This window comes from Malassezia vespertilionis, chromosome 8, assembly GCF_029542925.1.
Source record: "Malassezia vespertilionis chromosome 8, complete sequence".
NCBI lineage: Eukaryota > Fungi > Basidiomycota > Malasseziomycetes > Malasseziales > Malasseziaceae > Malassezia > Malassezia vespertilionis.
The window spans coordinates 431,522-448,991 of record NC_079254.1 but is presented as its reverse complement, the minus strand read 5'-3'; the positions used below and the strand labels follow the sequence as shown (position 1 = coordinate 448,991).

General features: G+C 58.2%; 9 protein-coding genes across 9 annotated transcripts; 4 read left to right on the top strand and 5 right to left on the bottom strand.

The window, feature by feature from the left end:
- Positions 1-57: 57 nt before the first annotated feature.
- POL2 (DNA-directed DNA polymerase) lies at positions 58-6,678 on the bottom strand (the record flags this gene model as incomplete). The annotated part of the gene is made up of 1 exon (XM_056208565.1): positions 58-6,678. The coding sequence occupies one exon, from the start codon at positions 6,676-6,678 to the stop codon at positions 58-60; it is 6,621 nt and encodes a 2,206-aa protein (XP_056064540.1).
- Positions 6,679-6,895: 217 nt separating this feature from the next.
- On the top strand, positions 6,896-7,209 carry MVES1_003750 (uncharacterized protein; the record flags this gene model as incomplete). The annotated part of the gene is made up of 2 exons (XM_056208564.1): positions 6,896-6,997; positions 7,024-7,209. The coding sequence occupies 2 exons, from the start codon at positions 6,896-6,898 to the stop codon at positions 7,207-7,209; spliced, it is 288 nt and encodes a 95-aa protein (XP_056064539.1).
- A 112-nt stretch (positions 7,210-7,321) lies between these two features.
- MVES1_003749 (uncharacterized protein) lies at positions 7,322-7,670 on the bottom strand (the record flags this gene model as incomplete). The annotated part of the gene is made up of 2 exons (XM_056208563.1): positions 7,322-7,588; positions 7,620-7,670. The coding sequence occupies 2 exons, from the start codon at positions 7,668-7,670 to the stop codon at positions 7,322-7,324; spliced, it is 318 nt and encodes a 105-aa protein (XP_056064538.1).
- A 112-nt stretch (positions 7,671-7,782) lies between these two features.
- Positions 7,783-8,856, top strand: MVES1_003748 (uncharacterized protein; the record flags this gene model as incomplete). The annotated part of the gene is made up of 1 exon (XM_056208562.1): positions 7,783-8,856. One exon carries the CDS (start codon positions 7,783-7,785, stop codon positions 8,854-8,856), a length of 1,074 nt encoding a protein of 357 aa, XP_056064537.1.
- A 37-nt stretch (positions 8,857-8,893) lies between these two features.
- On the bottom strand, positions 8,894-10,094 carry MVES1_003747 (uncharacterized protein; the record flags this gene model as incomplete). The annotated part of the gene is made up of 2 exons (XM_056208561.1): positions 8,894-9,966; positions 9,995-10,094. The coding sequence occupies 2 exons, from the start codon at positions 10,092-10,094 to the stop codon at positions 8,894-8,896; spliced, it is 1,173 nt and encodes a 390-aa protein (XP_056064536.1).
- A 162-nt stretch (positions 10,095-10,256) lies between these two features.
- Positions 10,257-11,915, top strand: PGI1 (glucose-6-phosphate isomerase; the record flags this gene model as incomplete). The annotated part of the gene is made up of 1 exon (XM_056208560.1): positions 10,257-11,915. One exon carries the CDS (start codon positions 10,257-10,259, stop codon positions 11,913-11,915), a length of 1,659 nt encoding a protein of 552 aa, XP_056064535.1.
- A 140-nt stretch (positions 11,916-12,055) lies between these two features.
- MVES1_003745 (uncharacterized protein) lies at positions 12,056-12,923 on the bottom strand (the record flags this gene model as incomplete). Its single annotated transcript, XM_056208559.1, has 2 exons — positions 12,056-12,630; positions 12,659-12,923. The coding sequence occupies 2 exons, from the start codon at positions 12,921-12,923 to the stop codon at positions 12,056-12,058; spliced, it is 840 nt and encodes a 279-aa protein (XP_056064534.1).
- A 118-nt stretch (positions 12,924-13,041) lies between these two features.
- MVES1_003744 (uncharacterized protein) lies at positions 13,042-15,438 on the top strand (the record flags this gene model as incomplete). The annotated part of the gene is made up of 1 exon (XM_056208558.1): positions 13,042-15,438. The coding sequence occupies one exon, from the start codon at positions 13,042-13,044 to the stop codon at positions 15,436-15,438; it is 2,397 nt and encodes a 798-aa protein (XP_056064533.1).
- Positions 15,439-15,464: 26 nt separating this feature from the next.
- MVES1_003743 (uncharacterized protein) lies at positions 15,465-17,438 on the bottom strand (the record flags this gene model as incomplete). The annotated part of the gene is made up of 1 exon (XM_056208557.1): positions 15,465-17,438. The coding sequence occupies one exon, from the start codon at positions 17,436-17,438 to the stop codon at positions 15,465-15,467; it is 1,974 nt and encodes a 657-aa protein (XP_056064532.1).
- Between the last annotated feature and the right edge of the window lie 32 nt (positions 17,439-17,470).

The following is a 17,470-nucleotide window of genomic DNA, read 5'->3' as shown; positions in this document are numbered from 1 at the left end:
AGCGCACCACATGGCGGAGCACACACGATTCCTACGGCGCACCTCCACAATCTACCTCTACGGCGGCACCTCCACAATGCACGCGAGGTGCGTTTCGACGGCGGCGCGGAGCACGGGAAACTCGTGAAAAGCGGCGATGGCGTGCGCCTGGCGGAGCTTGCGCAGGGCATCGCTGGGGGGGTACACCCACGCGCCCGAGCACGTGCAGTAGGGCGCAAGGGAGCTTGTTTTCGTGCGGTTGCACCGCGCACAGTGCAGGTCTTGCACCGCGTGCTGCGCAATGACGTGCTGGACTTGCGCGAGCAGGCGCGACTCGATCGCGGCGCGGTCGTACGGAAAGTCGCACTGCGCGCAGCGCCACGCGTGCTCGATCAGGTCCGCGTCGCGGCACAGGTCCAGCGTGCGGTCGTCGTTGCAGAACTCGCAGATGACCCACGGGAGCTGAAACGACGCGCAGGGGTTCTGCCACGCGGCCTGCGGCGCAAACTCACGCACGCCGAGGAGGTCGAGGAGACTGCGCTTGCAGATCTGTGCCTCGAGCGCACACTCGCGGTGCAGTGCGAGCACCTGCATGCACGCCTTAACGAACTCGAGTGCGGGGCTGTGGAGCGCGAGGTGCGAGCCGGGGAGCTGCGGAAAAGCCCAGTGTGCGGCGTGGCTGTCCCCCGCGCTTGTCTTGATCTCTGTTTGGATATCCTGCACGGCGCGCAAGAGGCGGCGCGCCATGCCGTGCGAGAGGATCTCGCGGACGTCGTCGAGGTGCGACGGCTCCAGCGTGCTCTCCACGGCCGCGCCAGTATCGCGGCCTGCCTTGGCGCGCATCACGGGCCGGCCCTGGCGCTTGTGGAGGAGGGCGCACTTGGCCGTGTACAGCTCGTAGATAAACACGCCGATGAGCTTCGCGAAGCGGGGCTGGAGCGCGTGGGGGAGGAACGCTTGGATGTTCCACGCCATTTCGATGTCTGTCGCTTCGGACGGCGCAACGGCATCGGGCGTGTGGGCAATGACGCCGCCCATGTTGGTCGTGTCGAGGAACAAGAGGTACTCCCAGAAGTGCACGATGCGGAGCGAAAGGTGCTTGAACAGCTCGCGGCTGGTCACTGCACTCATCACGTAGCGCGCAAACGCCGCGGCACTGCCGGCGGTGGGCTTGTTGGTCAGCAAAAAGAGGCGCGTGTAGCTGGCGTGAACGACGCGCACGCCCACGCGGCGGAACTCGGCGAGGAGCTGGAGGAGTGTTTTCCGCATGAGGCGCTGGAGGAAGCGCTGGAGCGCCGGCTCAAAGAGCGCCGAGCGCGCACTGCACGCCCAGCGCCAAAAGTTGTCCGCGAGGAGCGCGCCGTAGAGAGAGTGTGCGCGGAGCTTTTCCACGTGCCAGGCCTTGACCATGGCGCGGAGGGTGCTGAATGTCTGTGCGGTGAGCACCGCGTCGCCCACGTCTGCCGAGAGGGGCACGGCGCCGCGCGCATACTCATCGAGGCTGTGCGAGGCATTGTCGAACGCCATCGAGGCGGTGCCGAGGCCTTCCATGGCGTTGACCGAGGGGTACTGCAGCACGACATTTAGCGCGAGGTCGCCGAGGCTCACTTCGAGGCACACGTCGCTGTACGCGCCCGCATGCGTGATTTCCAGCGTTTCGAGCTCGGTGCTGTACCCAGCGTGCGCGTCGTTTTCGCGCCCGCCCAGGTCCGGGCGCGCGCTTTGGGACCACCAGAGCACCATGTCGTTCTGCAGCATGCGCCGCGCAAAGTCCATGTCGCTACCAAACACTGCAAAGTCGCGCTGCATGTTGCCCAGCGGCACGTCCAGATGGGACGCAAGCGCCACCCAGCGCTCGATCCACTGCGCGGTGCGCACGTAGCAGTTCACAAAGCGGCGCGCGGCGTACAGCTGCCAGCCAAGGGGCGGGAGCGCATCTTCCTGGCGCGCAGCGGGGATCATGAGCACGGGAAGCTCGCCAGAAAGGTGCATCTGGGCGTCGTAGTAGGCAAAGGGGCGCGCAGAGCACACGGCGAGCTGCGTCGCGCCGGGGCGCGCCATGCGCAGCTCCCGGATGTCTTTGCCAAGCGCGGCAAACGCGCGCGCAGAATCCCTATGCACACGCACGGCGCTCTGCAGCGTGTCGGGGTAGTCAAACGCGCCGCGCCCCGGCGCAATCCTGCCCGCACGCCGCATCGCATCCAGGCGCTCCGCATACAGACTCTCCACCGCGGGCCACTGGCGCAGTCCGGCGGTGTCGACGAGATGGACGCGCGTCGTGCCGTCGGGGCCTACGAGCACAAATACGTGGCGCTTGTCGAGCGTTGCGTGGTACAGATACAGGTGCCGCATCGCGCGGCCGCCGCCCAGGTATGCGTCGTGGGAGACGTGTGTGAGATCCGCGAGGCAGAAGCCAGTGTCCAGCGCGTGGTGCAGCTTGACAGAACTGCGCAGTGTGCACGATGCGCCAAGCTGCAGCATCGCACGGATATCGAGGGGGACGTGCATTTCATACACCCCGTCCACGTTGGGGTGGTTGAGCAGCGCGGAAAAGTGGCTTTCATGCGCGAGAAAGACGTCTTCTTGGACAAGGATGCGCACCAAATGCAGGCATGGCACGCCGCGCGGAAGAGTGCGTGTGACGTGCTCGGTGTGGTACAGCGGGAGAAAGAGAGCGGGGGGCGGCGCGCGCTTAAAGTTGACGTAGAGCTGGCGGGGGACACGGAGCTTGAGGCACTGCAGATTGCGCGCCACATACACCCACAGCCGGTACTCGCCGGGATGGCTCGTGGGCGCGAGCTGCACAATGTCCCATCGCGCGCCGGCCATGGCGGCGGTGTGCTGCTGGAGCATGGATCCAAGCGTCTGGGGACCGCCGCTTGCAGCGCCCGCCTTGCGCTCCGCGCGGCGTTTTCGCCAGCAGCGGTGCATGGCAGACACCCAGCCGGGGTAGTCGGTGTGCATGTCAGGGATCAACTCCTCGCGCACGGGCACGGGCACGGGCGCAGGCACGGGCGCAGGTACAGGCGGCGCGCGCGTGCGTGCTTGGACTGCCTTGCTGGACATGAGCGTGGAGAGCTTGGTCTGTGTAATCCTGTCCTGGTGCACCGCGACGCGGCGCAGGAGCCAGTCCGGGTGCCTGACGCGCGGCACCGGATTCGGCACCTTTTGCATCGCTGCAGGGATCGTAATGAGTTTCTGGATTACGCCGGCAAAGCGCTCGATATAATAGTCCCAGTCGAGGATGCTGCGCAGGTCAACGTTGACCATACTTGCATCCTTGAGAAAGCGGCGCAGAAAGTGGATCTTCACGTCGGGCTCCGCGTTAAAGATGGCGACGGGCACGGCGCGCTCCGCGACAGGCGCACCGTACGGCTTGGCCGAGACGATAAACTTGCACGCGAGTCCTTTGTTCTTCACCACTTGGCTCCCCAGCATCTCGGCGAGGCGCTTGGCAGTGGTGATTGCGGTGGATTTCTGCGTGCCGTACTCGCTGAGGAGCTTGGACATGCTCTTGTTCTCGGCGATGAGGTCGATGAGCTCCTCGTCGTGGAGCGTCGAGCCTTTGCTGTACAGCACATCGAGCCACTGGTCGGCAATCTGCGCCACCGCGGCGTAGCAATGCACGAGCGAGTCGCCGAGCAAAAACTTGGCAAATATTTGTTTCTGAAAGTCTTTGATGAGCTGCAGCTCGCCACGGCGCTTCACTTCAAAGCCTTTGAGCTCGGCAAGGGAGCCGTCCTGATTAAAGACGGCGTAGCGCTTCTTGAGCAGCTTGTCTTCCTCCTTGCTCGACGGCAAAATCATGGCGCGGTAGGGGCCGTCGAGCTCGAAAAAGATGCTGTTTTCGCTGTGGACGTCGTAGGTGCCGCGCTGCGGATCGACCAGGTCGTGGTACTGGTGGTTGGTGAAGCGCTGGTGCACTCGGTAGTTGAGCATGGTGCAGGGGTAGGATAAGCCCAGCTTCTTTCCATTGCGGCACCGGAAGGAAAAGTTTTCGGGGAACGAGCGTGGGAGCATGCACCAAATGCCATCCGTGTCCAGCTCAAGCGGGCGGCCGATCCTGTCGACAAGCTCTTTGGCCATTTGGATAATGGTCGCGCCGGTCAAGCAGGTAATGCCCGCCATTTCCATCGAGTACCACCGCGCGCCTTTGCGCATCACGTAGCCGTAGAAGGAGTTGAGAATACACTTGTGCGCAAGCTGGAGCGAGTCGTACAGCACAATCATATTGCCCGCCTCGAGCTTCTCGCCAAGGTTTCCCGCCTGCGTCGCTGCTTCCATATTCTGTTTCCAGGTCTTGAGCAGGCCTTTGTACTCGTAGCGGCGGTCGCGAAAGTCGCGCACGGTATCGATGTAGAATGGGTTCTCGCGCTGGCATATAATCGCTTCGCGCACCACTGTCTTGGTATCGTGTGCACGTTTGTACACTTTTTTGCTGTAATCGGCAATGCGCCGCTGCAGGAGCGCGGATTGCTCGGCGGCGCTGAGGTCTTGGTAGGCGCGTGGCTTTCCGTGGGGGTCCTTGGCGGGAAAGGTTTCCATATCCAGTGCATGCCGGATCATGTTGATCTCGTCGCGCTTCGCGGGAAAGTACTCGCCGCGCCACGCCCATTTCATGCGCTTGTCACACTGCATGCCCGGACGGTTGTAATCGCACGAAGCGCACGTTCCTTCGTCCACGACCGAGTCGGGCTGGAGTCGGTTGGAAAGCATAATGTTTGGGTACATCGCGGCGACGTCCAAGTGGTAGATCAGCGGCTTGTCTTGGCGCACGGGATTGTCCCGCAATTGCTCCAGCATGGCGAGAATTTCACCCTTGACCGTGTCGTAGTCCTCAATGTCCGCCATGGCCATCTTGCCCTCTTCGCGGATAGAAAAAGCAAGCGCACTGTCGAGCTCGTCGATGAGCTCTTGGATCGCCGCGGGCTCGATCTGAAAGTGGGTCGGAATGTCGTTGCGGAATATGCCCGCTTCGAGCGCCTCGACGTGGCCGCCGACATAGGTCTCTGACTCGAGCAGATGGCCGTCGTAGGTGTTGCCGATGGGGTCAATGTGCCGGTTGGGCATCAGAATGTTGCTTTTGTACGCCTGGACCATGAGCAGTGTCTCGCACAACGTCCCAGATCCTTTGCGCAAGACTTCGTCGGGGTTGAGGGGAATAATGTTGCACAGGGAAAAGATGAACGGATGAACGTATTTCATGTAGAGGTAGTAGGTCGCGACCGCATCCGAGACAGAGTACTGTGCAAGCGTTTGAGGCTGCTCGGAGGCGTACGGAGTCATGAGCTCGGGGTCCAGCTCCATAGGATCGTAGCCGAGCTTGGCGACGGTGACGGCCTTGAGTCCTTGGCTGCCTTGGGGAAGGTACGAGTCGCGCTTCACCCAGCGGAAACAGTCCAGATGTGCACAGTGCCGGCTCTTGTACTCACTGTCCGAGTCGGGTGCGAAACCAATCTCTTGCAGCATATCGAGGCCATGCGCCTTGGCGCGTGTTTCCACAAAAGGAAAGTCAAACGAGTCACCGTTGTACGTCGCAATCACGGTGGGCCGCGCGTCTTGCACATGCGAAAAAAACCTGCGCAAGAGATCCATCTCATTTTTCTCGTTAAAAATGATAAACGGCCCATCGTACTCTTCCTTGGGCGTGTACTCAAAGTCGTCAATATCCTCGCTCACCACTTCGCGATTGGTAATCAAAAAGCCCTGGCCATCAATCATGTAGGAAATCATCATAATCATGTCCGTCTCCGCGTCGGGAAACTTGAGCGGCTGCTTGGTGGTCTCGATATCGAAGGCCATCACAACAGGGTCTGCACGCTTCACACGCTCAGGCACGGCATGGAGCTCCACAATGCCTTCGTGGAAGCTGACATCGTACCAAAGACCGACACGGATGTCATTGTCAATTGCCACACGGAGGTAATACGGCACGTCGTACTCGTACAGCGCCACAATACACTGCTCAGCACTGCGTCCGCTAGCGTGTGATGTTTTTCGGCCTGTTTCTGTGAATCCTTCGCCGTCGAGCGCTACGTGAACGTCGGGCATCGCGCCGTCCTGCAAGACGTTGGCATACGCCTCCACGCCCGCCACCTCTTTTTGCGCTTTATCTGCAAGGGGAAGCAGCTCTTTACGCACGGTGAGCAGATCATGTACATTGTGGAATCGCAGGCGGAGTACGGTGCGTTGGTTGCCCACAAGATGGTTCGCGAGTTTCAGGTCGTCGACTTGGTTGCGCTCGACGGACTGCACGAGTCCTTCGAAGCGGCGGCGCACCCACTCCTCGACAACGGATTCCGTGCCGGGGTAGCATCCCACTAGGAAATAGGGCAGGTATAGAATCGTGACTTTGAACATGGACGCATCGTCCTGAATAAAGTAGTAGTCCACGCCGGAGCGTCCCGAAGGATGCGCATCGTCGGACAAAAGCGTCGGATGCATATTTACAAGCCATGCCTGCTTCGTCTCGCCTTGGTCAAAGCGCACAAAGCCCATGCGCTCGTCAATGGCATCGTATGCGCGAACGGCATCGAAGCGTGCCTCCAATTGAGACGCCGCATTTACTTCGTTCGATCGCGCGAGCGCCGCGGAAATGCGGCTTCCGGGACGCTGTACAGCACCACTGCCGCGGCGCCGAAACGTGCCGCGGCCACGGCCACTGCCACGGGATGGCATGAGCCCGAATGTGCGCGACATCCCGCGATCGTATAAAGTAAAACGCGCGGCGCGCCGCAACGCGTCACGTCAGCAGTGGAGGTGCGCTGCATCCTGCCGCGCATCCACCGCCCGCCTTGCCTTGTGCATGCATGGAAGGCCATTTCGCCATGCGGCAAAAGCGGAGCACAGCTATGCAGAGGCGCGCAAAAGGCTGCGTGCACAATGTATAGCACAAATTGGGAAAGATCGCGCCGACATGCGTGCGTCGCAGCTGGCATCGCGCCGCGAAGCCGCGTCGTCTTGGTTTGCATCGACGATCACGCAGGAAAAGAGTCGCGGGCACAATATAAGTGAGGAGGTGTGTGTGCTGGTATTGCTCATTAGGCTATCGGAGAGATACTGCGCGAAGAATATGCGAGGGCGCGAAATGCGTACGAGGCAAGTTATACCGAGACGGTGGGGGAAGTCGACGTAGACGAGATGCTTCGCGTCGAGGAAGAGATTCATAACGAGGGAGGTGCCGCTCCGCGTAGGGACCGCGAAGAATGGGGGATGGAAGTAGAGCAATAAGCCGATTAAGCAATGTTGAAGATTATGAATGCAATGGAGTAAATATGTAAGTTGGGGGCACGAGGCGTAAAGGAATGCGCTAGGACGTTTGTCAAAAAAAAATAATGAACGCTTAATAGCGGCCGCCGCCGTAGCCGCCACCGCCGCCCATAGAATTGCCACCCATGCCGCTGCTGCCGCCGTAGCCGCCGCCGCCCATAGAGTTGCCGCCCATGCCGCTGCCGCCGCCGTAGCCGCCGCCGCCCATAGAGTTGCCGCCCATGCCGCTGCCGCCGCCGTAGCCGCCGCCGCCCATAGAGTTGCCGCCCATGCCGCTGCCGCTGCCGTAGCCGCCGCCGCCCATGCCGCCGCCGTTACCGTTGCGGTACTTGTTGAAAAGCTACTATAAGTCATGTACACAGACCACATACCTTCATACCGAAGCGCTTAATTGTGCCTTTGTGTTGATCAAAGAGATCCATGTTTAAAGTGAAGTGGTTGTAGGCAAAGCATTTGCCGATCTTTGCGCAACCCAACACTCGAGATTACATAATTTTATTCACGTTGGTGGGGCGCGCAGCCTCCACGCTGAGGATGCGCACGAGTCGAAAAGCACGGTCCAAGCATGTGCCGACGCAGCAGGTTTCGGATCTTGCGTCAACCGTGAATGCCCTCGAATTCGAGCGTGGTAGGGATGTGGGCCAGATGCTTGGGACGTTCGCGGCGCAGTACCGCCGTGTCGTCGAAGGACTCACACTCGGCATGGACACCGACGAAGCACGCAGCGAAGTCGTGCGCAGTGCACGCAACGTGCTGCTGCGTAAGCATACCCTACAATGGCCTCTTTTAAGTACAGAGGCACCTGCGCCTGCATACCTTTTGTCTGACGAGGTTGCCGCGCTCGCTGCACACGCACGACCAGCTGACATCGGGCCATTATGGGTCGATTTCCAGCGCATCCTGCACCACACCCTCTCGCACCTATCGCTACTGCCCCCGGTCTCGCTTTCTGCAGATTTTGTGGAGCGTGAGGCGGCAAAGTACCTTGATGCCCCTGATCCCACCGCCTCCGTACTGGAAGGTGCGCTATCGTACCGGCCCGTCGCAGTCCAACGGCGCCTGCAAGCACACACAATCGACTGGCGCGACGTGCTCACGAGTCTCTTTGCGCGTGTGCATACGACGTCTGCGGGCCAAGTCGCAATGGCACGTACGTTGGATAGGATGGAGTCACTGTACGCGGCACGGCCAGAAGAGCCGCATTTGGTGCGAAAGACGTGGGCAATGCTGGCGAGCCCCGATATTCATCACAGGATGAACTTGCTCGATACAAGCAAGCGGCGCACTCTTCCAGCAGATGACCCCGTATCGTGTTTACGCGATGCATGCGGCGATATGGCGCCGTTGCCAGCGTTACCCTCTGCATGGCGTGCATGGATGCCTGCTGAAGCGATCCCCGCCCCCCTTGTGGAGCTGCCTCGGGAAAACGCGCCGGGGCGTTTGCTGGAGATGCTAGAGTGGGAGAGCGATAGCGAAAGCGATGAAAATGACATGGACACTTTGGATGCTTCGGACGATGCAGCGCCTATACGCTGCCTAGACACTGGGAAACGCAAAGCAGCGTCCCATTTTTCCCTACGGAAACGCACACGACGCACTCCATGGTAACCAAGTGCTTTATGCTGCACTACAAGCAGCCTCTACATTATGCTCGATACTCGGGCGGCACGTCCTGTGCACCCTCTTCTGCTGTAGGCCGACGGCCATGATAGTCCACGAAACTCCTTTCCCATGCCACGTAGTCTTTCCAGTACTGACGCAAAGTCTCGTCTTCTTCCTCCTGTGCAGCCATCGCCCCTGTATCTACAGGCGGCTCTGGATCTGCTGGGGGCGGCACATCGGTCGGGGGCGGTGCTAATGTGAGTACTTTTCTCGCAAACGTACGCGGCACTTCTCCTTCTGGCGGTGGCGGCACCTCTGCGTCTGGCGGTGGCGGCGGCGCAGGCTCCTCCGGTGCAGGCGGCGCAGGTCCTTGTGCGCTGTTCGCAGCAGGAGGTGGATTGCTGTAGCCCATAGCAGTGTATGCTTTTTGCCACTCTGCCGTCACGGCGTCGACCAAATCTGTCGCAAGCTCCGTTGCACGCTGCAATTGCGACTCTTCTGGGGAGGTGAGATGCACATGCATCGGCTCGTCCAGCTCGCGTCCTGTATCCGACTCAAGGTAGCCCGAGCCAATTCCCTTTATTTGGGTGCGCACGCGCGTTTCGTTTTGGATGTACTTCACAAACAGGCCGCCGGGCCCGACAATTTTCGCTCGCACATTAAAGTTACGCAGCGGCTCCAAGTTGATCGGAATCTTTTTTTCAGGCCAATTGGTCCGCACGTCGCCGCGGTGAAGTCGGTCGTCGAGCAATGGCGGCAGGTCCTGCGTCATGAGTAAATTCACTTTTGCAATAGCACGATCCAAACTCTCGCGCGAGTCTGCGGTTATGTGCAGGTGCAATGGCGGCTCATTGGGACGCGTCTTGCTCCTGTCCGGGTACCAAGTCCCGCGAGTAAAGACACGCGCGCTTGTCTCGCGATACAAGTCGCTCTGTGTTTGGCTCTTTGTTAACAGGTACCGGTTGCGGTGATCGTTGATTTCAATATCATGCGTGAATGCACCATCCGGGGCATCCTCGTCAAACTCGGGGTGGCGCACAAGTGCGTTCTTCGCCCCTTGGCCACGCCCAAACTGCGCGGCGATCTTGGCGGCGGCGGCAGCAGCAGCACGAGCAGCTGTGTGTGAGTGGAAGCACGCACGTACCTGGCTTATGTGCATCATTATTCACCTGCACGGTGCCAGCCGATGGGTCTGCATTCTCGCGACGCGTGGGCTGGTCCCATTTGCTCTTGCGCTCGGCCATCGCGTTGCGAAAAAAAGCAGCATCGCGCGCATGTCGTCGACGCATATGTCCCCGATTTTATCGCCGAATCGCATGCGCGCGTAGAAATTAGGATTGAAGGCGGGCCACGCACATGTCCCCTGCACATGCGCATGCGCCACCTGCGTCTGGCTCGCTACAACGATGCACTCGAGCCTTGCGAACCACCTACCCACCTGGAAAGAGCTTGAGAAGCTCAAGGATGCAGGCTTTGACTTGAAGGCCGCATTCAAGAACGACCCTAACCGTTTCGAGACGTACTCGCGCAAGTTTACGTCGCGGGACAAGGACGTTTCACTACTCTTCGACTTTAGCAAGAACTTTGTCGATGACAACATTTTCGGCAAGCTTGTGAATTTGGCTCGCGAGGCCAAAGTCGAGGAAAAGCGCGATGCCATGTTCGCCGGCGAGCACATTAACAACACCGAGGACCGTGCGGTGTTGCACATTGCGCTGCGCGACCGCAAGCGCGAATTCAAGCTGAACGAGCCCGGCGTCGAAGATGTCATCCCCGAGCTGGAGCATATGCACCGCTTCACCGATGCTGTCCGTTCAGGCGAATGGAAGGGCTACACGGGCAAGAAGATCCGCACGATTGTCAACGTCGGCATTGGCGGTTCAGATCTTGGTCCCGTGATGGTGTACGAAGCGCTCAAGTACTACTCGCAGCGCGACCTGGACATGCAGTTTGTCTCCAACATTGACGGCACGCACATGGTGGAGGCTCTGCACAATGCGGATCCCGAGACGACGCTGTTTATCATCGCCAGCAAGACGTTTACGACGATTGAGACGATTACCAACGCGACCACTGCGCGTGATTGGTTCCTGGGAAAGGCAAAAGACAAGTCGCACATTGCGAAACACTTTGTCGCGCTCAGCACCAACGAGAAGGCAGTTACTGAGTTTGGTATCGACAAGGAGCAGATGTTCAAGTTTTGGGACTGGGTCGGTGGCCGCTACAGTCTCTGGAGCGCGATTGGATTGAGCATCATGCTCGCCATTGGCTACGAGAACTTTACTGCCATGCTGGACGGAGCACACGAGATGGACGTGCACTTCCGCACTGCCAAGATCGAAGAGAACATTCCGATGCTCTTGGGCCTGGTTGGGATCTGGTACAATGATTTCCACAATGCGCAGACCCATGCTATCCTTCCTTACGACCAGTACATGTGCAAGTTTGCAGACTACTTCCAGCAGGGTGATATGGAGTCCAACGGCAAGTCTGTCGCCAAGGACGGCAGCCAAGTCGAGTACCAGACGGGCCCGATTATTTGGGGCCAGGCCGGCACCAATGGCCAGCACGCCTTTTACCAGCTGATCCACCAGGGCACGAAGCTTATTCCCTGCGATTTCATCGCGCCGATCGAGACGCTGAACCCAGTCGGTGATCACCACGACATTCTCTTGTCCAACTTTTTCGCACAGCCCGAGGCGCTTGCGTTTGGCAAGACGGAGGAGGAAGTGCGCGCTGAGCTTGGCAACAACGTCAGCAACGTTGCCTTGGTCAAGAGCAAGGTGTTCAAAGGCAACCGCCCGACGAACAGCATCTTAATCCAGCGCATCACGCCCAAGTCGCTTGGCTCGCTCATTGCCATGTATGAGCACAAGATTGCGACGCAGGGCTTTGTGTGGAACATCAACTCTTTCGACCAGATGGGTGTGGAGCTCGGCAAGGTGCTTGCGCGCAAAATCCAGCCTCTGCTGCAGAGCAACGACCCGAAGAAGGTAGAGGAGGACGGCCATGATTCTTCCACGACTGGCCTTATCAAGTATTATCTCGCGAATAGGAAGCAGTGAATAGCGCAGCTTATATTTTGTTTTACAGGACAGGCCGTGTGGCGCATCCCAAAGGGCGTACATCGCTTCTTGTGCGCTGCTCGGGTGATAAACAAAAAGTAGCATATGAACGCTACGATTACAAGAGGATACACTGGCTATTACGGGTGAACTTTTTTGTACTTGTCCATCTGCTTTGCGTATGCGTCGTACTGATCGTGCGCACGCTTCTCAAACGGCTCCTTTTCCTTCGCAGAGAGTGACTTCCACTTCGCGCCGGCTTCGCGCGAAATTTCTTGCGCAAGCCCCGACACCTTGCCGTTGTCACGGAGGTGCTGGACGTAGAGGAAAAATGCGCCAGGAGGGCGCTTTGGCGCGCTCGGATCGCGGAGGTTGCTTGGGACGCTCTTGCCAAGCTTGCGCTGGTGGGCAAGATACAAGTTTTGGCGGCGAATGTCGTTAGGGGTCAGCGATTTTTGCCACGCATGCATTGCCTTTTCGTACTGCTTCTTGTTGTCCTCCGCGAGCTTCTCGATACGGTGCTTTTCTTGTGTGCCGAGTTCCTGCCACTCCTTTCCAACAGCGGTCGTGACTGCTGTCACATCCACCACATCCTTTCCTGTGGACTGGCTCACCTTGCGGAACTCGGAACGCTCCTTCAACTTGGGCAGACGCTCGGCAAAGTAGATCAAGAAAGACGTGCGGCGCTTGGGCTTTGTCTCCAGAGGAAGTGGCACTGGGGTCAGATCAAAGAAGATACGTACAAATATTGCCTTGCTCATCGCGCGAGACCCAGGGCTTATCGACCTTGGCGGCGCGGCTAGTCTTGATAGAGTCTGACTTCTTGGTCGTGCGCTTCGTGGTTGTGGTCTTGGGTTTGGACGCTGTAGTCTTGGGTTTGGACGCCGCGGCCTTGGCCATCAGGGGCGTAGTGCTGATACGCGCGACTTGAAGCGGCATCATTGCAAGTGGAATGCGCGCAATCACGGCGCGCGCGCCCATGCCTTGAAATACAATCCTGCCCAACATGACGGTGGAGGCTGAATAGAAAACAAGACACGGACCTGGCGATGCCGCGGCCAATCCCGATGTATGAGTCACGTGACAATCACTTACGCACAGACCCTTGCACACACCATTTGTCATCATGCCGGGCAAAGTGCTACCGGTGCTGCATTTCAACGAGTGTGTAGCGCCAGAGACTAACAATAGTGTGTACCGCGTGCGACAGAAGATCCGCAATTCAACTGACTATGTCGGTGCGGACCAATTTGCGCAAAAAATTGATAGTATTCGCCAAGGTTGGCACGAGAAGAACCAGGTATGCCAGCGCGAAGCTCCGCAAGAGGCGTCCGACTGGCGCGAGCGCCAAGCACGCGACCGGAAAGGCCTTGTGCTTTTTTCCGGGGACTTGTTTAACCCTAGTCTCGAGAGCAGCGTGACACGGGGCGCACATATGGTGCCGGTTGTGAACGCCATGCAAGTCGACGCTGCATGTCTTGGAAACCATGACTGGGACTTTGGGTACCCCCACTTGCAGACGCTTATGAGCAAGTGCAATTTCCCTTGGCTTTTCTCGAACGTGGTGGATGCGTCATGGCGCGAGCAAGGCGCGACTGTCTCGGACAAGATAGATAAGCGCGACAAGCAAATCGAGTACACACTGCCCTACTTTACCATGCAGGTAGACGGCATCAAGGTCGGGTGCATTGGCCTTGTGGAGCAAGAATGGCTCGACACTGTCCCTGGGTTTCCAGAACATTTTGAGTACCGCGACATGGTCGAGGTGGGAAAAAAGTACTCGAAAGAGCTCCGTGAGGGCCCCGAGCAGTGCGACTTGATTATTGCCATCACGCACTGCCGTCTCTTCAACGATGTCAAGCTAGCAAATGCGCTTGGTGCAGTGCGCGATACGGATGTGCAAGAGCATGGCGTAGACCTCGTGCTTGGCGGGCACGACCACGTATACTATATTGGCAACGGCGTGGAAAAGTACGAGGGCGATGCGTACGACAACTCTATGGGAGGCACCGAGGACGACAAAAGCACCTATTTGATTAAATCCGGTACAGATTTCCACGACTTGAGCGAGCTTGCGCTTACACTTTCTGAGCCACATGCAGGCACTGTACGCCGCCGCACGATTGACGCGATTGCTGCAAGCCGCCATGTCACCCATGCCGACGATCCAGTGCTGCCCGAGGTCAAGAAACTGATCGACGACCTGATGAGCCGTGTAGACCAGTCGGTGGGGCAATCTGTAGCGTACTCGCTCACCGAATGGGATTCACGCGCCAACATGGTGCGCCTTGACGAATCCGCATTGGGCGACTTTATTTCGGATATCCTGCTTACATCTGCAGACCATGCTTTGCGCTCTAATAATGCACACAATACGTGCGAGCTTCTCAGCGAGAACGACCGCTTTGCTGACTGCTGCATCATTTGCGGCGGCTCTCTCCGCGGCGACGCCGTCTTTGGTCCCGGCGAGATCACGCTGGGCAACATTATGGAGGTGATGCCGTTTGAGGACCCGATCGTTGTCAAAGACCTTTCTGGCCAGGATATCTGGGACGCACTGGAGAATGGGTTCAGTATGTACCCCCGCCAAGAGGGTCGTTTTCCCCAGATCAGCGGCTTGCATGTGGTATGGGACTCGAGCCGCGAGCCGGGAAAGCGTGTGGTGAGTGTGGACATCTTGCAGCAGCCATTCGATGGCGTCAAGGAACGCTCCGCCCGCAAAATTCGCAAACAAATCCGCGAGCATTTTTCTTACGCTACCGACGATGACAATTCCGTCACCGTTTTACGCGCGATGAACAAGGTCAAGGAGCCACTTGCAAGAGATAAAATGTACCGCGTGGTCACGCGCGAGTATCTCGCACTAGGCAACGACGGGTTCCACGCGCTCGCCCGTGGGCGCTACATTATCGATGACGAAACGGGGCAGCTTATGGCGACGATCGTGCGCAAGTTTCTACTTGGTGCGTCGTATATTTGGCGCTGGAAACAACTGCGCAACAGAGAGCACATGAGCGGCGCCAACAGCGAGTTGGATGGCACGTTTACGCCAGAGACCATGTCGCCCGATACGAGTCTCGACGGTGCCAGCACTGCACATCATGCACCGTCGCTGCGGGAGGAAGCGGTGGTGCGACGAGCGCAGCAAAATGGGCATCGCTCGGCCCAGACGGATGCAGCAATCCAGCGCGCGTGCGACGTTGGGCTGTCGCGTGAAGAGCAAGAGGCGCTCCCGAAGCGGCGCAAGTCGCAAATACCGCTCGTGGTGGACCACAGTCCGATTGCAATTCGCGATGCGTTTTTTGTTGCTGCCAACGAGCACCACTCTCAATTCGATAGGGCGTCTCGTACCTACATGAGCAAAGACCCCCAGCGCCGCAAAGGCACGCAAGTATCCGTGGATGCGAATGTGGTCGCGGAGGATGCTAAAAAGGGACAAGACGATCTCGCAGTGGTGCTTGTGCTCACCGACGGGCGCATGGTCGATCGTGCGCGCGAAGCGGATAAAGAAAACGGTGGATAGCCCAACATAGCCGCTACATACATATGCTATGCTGCAAATGCCCATCGTTGTCCTGAGGTGAGCTCCTTGACTTGCATGTGGCCCAGTTCGCCTTCCATGCCAACGTCTTCTTCGCCGTGTTCCGCCAAGGAAAGCCCCCCGTAGGGATGCCACGAAATGGTACGCTTTAGCGTGAGCTTTCCCAGGGGCTCTTTTTCATAGCAGGGGTGCTCGCTTGTGCTTTCGGCTGGTGCAGGGCGGCGCACAGCGTCCATGGCACGCAGTTGTGCGCGCGCTTTCCGAGCGTCGTCGCGTTTGCTCGGCTCGCTCTCTACAGTGGGCTTGAGCTTTGCGCGGCGCACAAGCGCGGCATTGTGCTCATCGTAGCGCCTCCCCACAGCGCCAATCTTGGTGCATGTCTCGAAAAGGACAAGAAAAGCGAGCATCCCCGTGCACGTCCCAAGAAAATCCAGCGTGGCCCAGTGTTTGCGCATCAGAGGCAAGAGCGTGACGAGGATTGCGACGATAAAGCGTGCGCTGAGACGCACGCGTCTCGGCATCACAGTGCTCCTGTGTTTGTCCAAGTTCCTGTGCAAGATACCCATAATGCCAATGCACAGCAATGTCACTCCACAGCTCCCGCTCCAGTACCACAAATAGCCTCCCTCGGCCTCTTGTGTCGCAATGAGTTTTTTCAGCGCCGAGCTGGAGAGAATCAAGCTCGCAGTCAAGGGAAAGTGGATGAGGGAAAACAAAAGGGAGGTGAGCGGGTTTCTGCGCAGTGCGTGCTGAAACGTGCGCGAGCTATCTGCGTCGTAGTATAGCCAGATGAGCATAAAAGAGCAGGTTACAGCCAGCGCTGAGCGTCCAAACATGTGCGAGACGCCCGCTGTAGCTTTCGTCGCCGTGTACGTCGAATTGATAATCATTTCGCCAACAACAACAATCGCAAACTGCACGACACGCTCCATCGCGTGCTCTTGAGAGACGGCGGGAATGTACAAGTGGCTGCCTTTTTTTCGTTTCCACCTGTTCAGGACGAGGAGAAAAAGCCACGTCAGGAACGGCGTGAACATCTCGGCAAACATGCCGACAAACATGAGCGAAATAATTGCACTGGCAGAGTGGAAGAAAAGCACAGCAAGGTAAATTGCGCTTATCAGCACACGCACCACAGCATTCGTCCACATTGCCGCGCGGAATTTTGGGAGCATAACTCCATAATACAAATACAAGAGAATCCGCATGAGGCGCAAGACAAGGTAAAACGCAACAGCGGAGCGAATCAGTCTGTTAAAACCGTCCATGAACCAGTACCCGCTGCCGAGGTAGCCTGTCGGCGATGCCTTATTCGACTCGACCGCACGCTTTTCGAGCGCGCTTGGGATCGGACAGTAAAAGTCGCTTGCCGTCATCTCCTCACGCGTGCCGCAGTGCCGCACCTGAATCCCACCGGCATTCGCAGAGTACCCTGTAAGAAGAATCATCACTGCCAGGAGCCCGAGACGCTCCTTGATATCATCGGTCCCCGACACGTTGAGGAATGTGCGCACATCGCTCCACACCGCAAACGTCGGAAAGTATTCCAAGAAGAACTTGAGCACGTTCAAGCCACTGGATGATTCAGATGCACTCTCTGCCACAATGTGCGCAATGCCGACAAACATGAGGTCGAAAAAGAGCTCGAACCGCGAAGGGAGTCGCGCGTCCGCCTCGCGGTACAAATGCTCCCTGTATATCCACTGCCGCACCACTGGGCTTTTGCTCAGGTGAGACAGCTTGACAGGCAGGTCAAATCCGTGCTCCTGTAGATATTTTTCATTTTTAGGCTTGTTCTTTTTGTGTTTATGTACAGCGTCGAAGATGGCATGGTTGCGCGAATGCTCCTCTTTATTATGTGCATGCTCTAGCATGGTGCCTGCAACATTCGGATCCTCAATAGATGGATCTGCATTGTGCCACACATCCCCACCTTGAGATCCATAGTCTGATTTTGTACCGCACTCGGCATGCTGGTCCATCTATGCACGGCGATGGGCGTAGGACTGAAAAG